This window comes from Diaphorina citri, unplaced genomic scaffold (assembly GCF_000475195.1).
Source record: "Diaphorina citri unplaced genomic scaffold, Diaci psyllid genome assembly version 1.1 scaffold113, whole genome shotgun sequence".
Taxonomy (NCBI): Eukaryota; Metazoa; Arthropoda; class Insecta; order Hemiptera; family Psyllidae; genus Diaphorina; species Diaphorina citri.
This window is the reverse complement of record NW_007377550.1, coordinates 190,219-196,361: the sequence shown is the minus strand read 5'-3', so window position 1 is coordinate 196,361 and position 6,143 is coordinate 190,219. Positions and strand designations below refer to the sequence as shown.

The window sequence follows — 6,143 nt, the reverse complement described above, 5'->3', positions numbered from 1 at the left end:
TATTAGATTCATTTAATTTTGACCCTACATTACTGAAATGTTTATTAAATATATCTGCAGCTTCTATTTTATTGTTTAAACAGTCTATTCTTAGATTATTCCTATCAGGATCATTGACTACTTGTATTTCTGATCTTTTTTGTTTTTTATTTTGTTTGAATTCTTTTAAAATATTCCATACTGTTCTCGGATCTGATTTACCTTCTTCAATTTTTCTTATTAAATAATCATCACGAGCTTTTTTTACTATTATCTTTAATTTTTTCTTGTATGTATTAAAGAATGTTCTGAGACTTTCATTATCAGGATGTTTAATAACTTGTTTTGCAAGTTTTTCTCTAATTCTAATGCTTTTCACTAATCCTACTGTAATCCAAGGTTTAATCGGTTTTAACTTCTCTGATATTTTTTTCACGCTTGTACAGTTTCCTATTTCATGTTTTAAAGTACTTATAAATCTTTCTGTTCCTTCGTTTATATCGTTGGATTGAACTATGTTAGTCCAATCATAGTTTACAAATATATTTTTCAATTTTTCATAGTCTATTATTTCTATTTGAAAATCATTTTTCCTTATGTCATTTCTATTAAATGTATTTTTTATTAATATAAACTGTGAGAAGTGATCTGTTTGATGGGTTTCAATAATAGAACTATATATTAATGAAGCATCAATTCCTGAACAAAAACAATGATCAATCGGGACACAATTCAGGCGAAAATCCAGAAAGAAGAGCACGCAGAATAGAACTATATATTAATGAAGCATCAATTCCTGAACAAAAACAATGATCAATACATGTTCTTGTATTGTTCTGTTCCCTAGTGTAAGAATTTATGCATGATATAAAATTGTGTTCTGTTAATGTATTTAGATATGAAGTTACTTGCTCACTTAGGTCATCTAAAATATTAATATTAAAGTCACCTAATAAACATTTAATTGAATGATTATCAATGTTTTCTGTTACAATTATTTCTAAATCATTAAGAAATTGGTTTATGTCTCTGTTTGAAGGAGATCTATATATCGAGATAAAATCATACTTTATATTAAACATTTTCTAAATCATTAAGAAATTGGTTTATGTCTCTGTTTGAAGGAGATCTATATATCGAGATAAAATCATACTTTATATTAAACATTTAACTTTAATGTGGTTACATGAATCAATGTTTGGTAATTCTAGTGTATCAATTACAGTTATGCTTTCAGATATATAAATGACTACGCCTCCATTTTTATTACCTGTATTTTGACAATAAAATGCCTTGTATCCACATATTTCATAGATGAAATCTCTTTGTTTTGGGTTGTAACCAGTTTCTGTTAGTACTAGTACTTGAATGTTTTTCTTTATGCTGTCTATCAAACTAATAAATTCATTGAAATTTGCATTTAATGATCTTATGTTCATATGGTAGATACCTAGTCCTTCTTCTTTAAAATAATAACAACTTTCTATCGATTGAAATCTTTTTTGAGTAACTTCATGGTCTGTTATAGCATCCAGAACATTCATCAGTCTTCAAGTCCCCTGAAAATAAGAGATAATAAGATAGGTTAATTAATTGAGTATACAAAGAAGAGAAAGCAAGAGGTAAAGAAAGAAAGGAAAAAAAAACAAAAAAAAAAAGTGTAAGAAAAAAGAGAATTTCTCGAAAATTTCCTTCTTCTAATCTTCTGATGTAATCTTCATGGGTTCATTGTGTGTTTCTTTTCATCTTCTTCAGGTCTTCCAACGCCTTCATGTTCTTGATATTATGTACTTTTCCATTGAGATGCAATTTTACAACTCCATACTTTGTCCATAGTGATCTCTTTTCAAAATGTTTTTGGCATTCTTTCAATAGTTGGTATTTCTTTTTTGTTAAATCTTCTGTAATACTGATCCTTGTCCCTTTCAAATTTTTCTTTAGGTAGTACACGTCATCTCTTGTTTTTCTAGATACAAATCTGACAATGACGCTAGTTTTATTTTTATCCAGATAGTGGCATGCTTCGATTTGACTTGATACAATACTTGCTCCAGCTTTTTCATTTATTTCCTTTACAACCTCCTTTTCTAGATTCTTCGGGTCAACCTTTACAAATCTGACAATGACGCTAGTTTTATTTTTATCCAGATAGTGGCATGCTTCGATTTGACTTGATACAATACTTGCTCCAGCTTTTTTATTTATTTCCTTTACAACCTCCTTTTCTAGATTCTTCGGGTCAACCTTTTGTATGCCATATATTTTGATATTGTTTCTCCTCCCATATTGTTCAAGGTCGTCAATTTGATTCGTGAGCTTTTCATTCTCTTCTTCCAGATGTTTCACCTTCTCTTCCATTTCTTTGAACTTTTTTTCCACCGCATTTTGTACAGCATCTTCAATAATCTTTTTGAACGATTCACTCTTGAAATATTCGTCCATCGTATTTTTGAATTCGGAACCCATTTTATGTATTTAGTTGCAATGTATTAGAATTTGGAAAATTTTTCGAGAAATTAAATTTATTTCATGGAGCAGAGAGAAAATTTGCCAGTTGGAAATTAATTCTGGCTGAACAGGTAGTCCTTACCTGTTTGATGTTATCATGGATGTGTTGACAGAAGGTGTAAGACGTGATGCTCCGTGGTGTATGCTATTCGCAGATGATGTCGTATTGTGCGGGAAGAGTGTGAGGGAAGTCGAACAAGAACTGGACGGATGGCGGAAGGCGTTAGAAGACAAGGGACTCAAGATCAATAGAACCAAGACTGTACAAATGAACTTTGGAGTTGAAACTGCTGAGAAGATCCATCTAGGTGGCGTTGGTTTGAATACCGTAGACAAGTTCAAATATCTCGGATCCACCATTGACAGTAAAGGCGAGCTGGATTGCGAAATAGCCCACCGGATAAACGTGGCGTGGATGAATTGGAAGAAGATGACAGGAGTGTTGTGCGATAGAAGGATGAATGTGAGATTGAAAGGGAAAATACATAAGACGGTTGTCAGAGCAATAACATCGTAATCTTCAGATATATTATTAAGTTCTGCGTCGAATGAGACCAATTGGGTCCCTCCGCGGTCAAAAGTACCGGAGCTACGACTTATTTTTCCACGCAGCGGCAGAAATCTGACATGACAAAATATGTAGGTTAAGTATATACAAAAAATAAGGAATCCAATGGTGAAAACTGCATCTTCCTATGTAGCCCATCTAGAAGTGCGTTAGAATTGGTATGAGTGAGTGAGTGAGTGAGCCAGTCAGTGAGTCAGTTACCCAAGGGGCTGTATATATATTAGATGATACCTTGTACTCATAAATTATCTCCTGAATCGGTCAGCGGCTATGGAACGTTGAATTTAGCTATTCCCAATGGTCCACTGAAGTTAAGCAACGTTGCGCATGGTTGCTATCTGGATGGATGACCATCTGCGTTCTGCACGCTAGTCCCGTCCCGACTGAGACTGGATAGGGCTAATATGAGTAGCTTGTCGAATGGAGGATATAATACCAGTCACCAAAAACCTGAGCAGTTACATTGTGACCTTAAACCAGTGCTTCTCAAAGTTGTCGCCACCGCGGCCCACTTCTTAATACTTCAATCTTTCCACGGCACAACTTTGAGAAGCACTGGTTTAAGGTCACAATGTAACTGCTCAGGTTTTTGGTGACTGGTATTATATCCTCCATTCGACAAGCTACTCATATTAGCCCTATCCAGTCTCAGTCGGGACGGGACTAGCGTGCAGAACGCAGATGGTCATCCATCCAGATAGCAACCATGCGCAACGTTGCTTAACTTCAGTGGACCATTGGGAATAGCTAAATTCAACGTTCCATAGCCGCTGACCGATTCAGGAGATAATTTATGAGTACAAGGTATCATCTAATATATATACAGCCCCTTGGGTAACTGACTCACTGACTGGCTCACTCACTCACTCACTCATACCAATTCTAACGCACTTCTAGATGGGCTACATAGGAAGATGCAGTTTTCACCATTGGATTCCTTATTTTTTGTATATACTTAACCTACATATTTTGTCATGTCAGATTTCTGCCGCTGCGTGGAAAAATAAGTCGTAGCTCCGGTACTTTTGACCGCGGAGGGACCCAATTGGTCTCATTCGACGCAGAACTTAATAATATATCTGAAGATTACGATGTTATTGCTATTGTAGAATCGTGATTTACCCCTGGCGTCAAAACTGGAGAACTGTTTGACCTAAGATACCAGGTATTGAGGCAGGATAGGGACCCTCATTCAACAAGGAAGTCTAGAGGGGGCGGCCTCATTCTTGCTGTTAAAAACGATATTGTTAAAGCTCTACCCTTAACATCATTATACCAATGTGAGCGATACTTTAGTATGTTGGGATAAACGCCTTGTTCAAAACTTTTATTTATAAGACATGCTAGAGGTTTTGCTATGTATGGTGCTATTTCTTTTAATGTTTTTGTTTGTATTTTATCAGTCCCAGGACTAGATTTACCTTTCATATGATTTAGAACTATATATTAATGAAGCATCAATTCCTGAACAAAAACAATGATCAATACATGTTCTTGTATTGTTCTGTTCCCTAGTGTAAGAATTTATGCATGATATAAAATTGAAATTAGGAGACTTGAGAGCCCTCATCTGGACTTGCCCGCGTCCTGGCTGCGCGCTCTGCGCAACCCGGCACGTTAATACACCTCTGCTCGCGGGTTCAGAGCATTTGCACAGGACTCGGCACTTCAAGTCCAGATGAGATCCCGCCACACAACACTCCCTTCCCGCCCTGCCTCGCTGCACGCTACTTAATTAGTGACTAACGCTGTCACTTGGGGGGGAATACTGTGGCGCTCACAACAACACTCAACACAAATAAAATCTTACATAGAAAACGCAGGTTCTCGTTTCTCCACAATTTCCATCTCTGAAGTATATAACACTTCCAAATTCTTGGCCAGCACCTGAGAGCTATGTCTAACTGATGAGTTCCAATAAGAACGAAACGCGTCTTAGGCTGCTCTCAGGTGTTGGCTAAAATAGAATCAATGTAGATCAAATGTAATATCTGTGGATAGGATATTATATCACGTTTTTACTTCCCCCCACCTGTTAAATTTATGATGTGGTGACTTTTATAATGTGGCATTCCATAAATCCATAGCTCGATTAAGCGGAGATGTCTTTGAGATATTTATTTTATAATTTTTATATGTTTTTTTTTGGGGCAAAAAGATCTTGGTTTCTAGTGCTTTTTTACTTTCTATTTTTATTGATTCTAAATGTAAGTTTTAATAATTCTGGACATTGAATTTTACCCAGTAATAATCTAACAACAAACAACATATCAAATACATCCCTGCGATGTTGCAACGTATTCAAAAATAAACACACCCTTAAACATACAAACACAACCTTAATTCCTTAGTATTGATAAATCTGAGCGCACGGCAGTGCGCCAGGCCAAGTTCTAGTAAGCACGCCTGTGTATCTTTACACGAACCGATTCGGCAGGTTTTTCTCACCTTCATAGATCGGCTTCCTCTAAAGATAAACTTTTGAAATTCAGGGCACATATTTAGGTAAGGTATGTCAACATACCTTGAAAATTTGAGCTCTTAATAAGAAGTGGTTCCGGAGATATAGAGGCGGAAAAATCGCAATTTTTTTACTCATTCACTCACTCACTCACTCACTCACTCACTCACTCATTGAGGCACTTCCCGATGTAGTAGAAACTTGAAATTTGGCAGGATGGTAGGTCTTGATGAGTAAGTAAAGGGAAAATCTGAAAATCGGCCAAAGAGTTGCACTGGGCTTCCGCCCACAGGCGGAAATAACCGCTTTTCAGCGGTTTTTCACTAAATGGTTAGAGATAATCGAAAAAGTTATGAGAGTAGGACCCCCACAAACCCATACATAAAAACCTCCTAAATACAGTTTTGCGATTATGTTCGCGGATTTCGCGATTATTTTCGCGGATTTCGCGATTATGTTCGCGGATTTGGTGATTTTTTTCGCGGATTTCGCGATTATGTTCGCGGATTTGGTGATTTTTTTCGCGGATTTCGCGATTATGTTCGCGGATTTGGTGATTTTTTTCGCGGATTTCGCGATTATGTTCGCGGATTTGGTGATTTTTTTCGCGGATTTCGCGATTATGTT

General features: G+C 36.3%; 1 protein-coding gene across 2 annotated transcripts; it reads right to left on the bottom strand.

Annotated features, from left to right (window-relative positions):
- Positions 1-1,635: 1,635 nt before the first annotated feature.
- On the bottom strand, positions 1,636-2,566 carry LOC103524675. 2 transcript variants are annotated; one of them, XM_026820021.1, is made up of 2 exons: positions 2,128-2,566; positions 1,636-1,989 (listed from the first exon to the last, which is right to left on the bottom strand). In XM_026820021.1, exons 1-2 carry the CDS (start codon positions 2,443-2,445, stop codon positions 1,705-1,707), a joined length of 603 nt encoding a protein of 200 aa, XP_026675822.1. In that variant the 5' UTR covers positions 2,446-2,566; the 3' UTR covers positions 1,636-1,704. The 2 variants fall into 2 exon arrangements, with proteins under 2 accessions (XP_026675822.1, XP_008487928.1); XM_008489706.3 differs by having other exon boundaries at positions 1,636-2,085; positions 2,224-2,566.
- Positions 2,567-6,143: the final 3,577 nt, after the last annotated feature.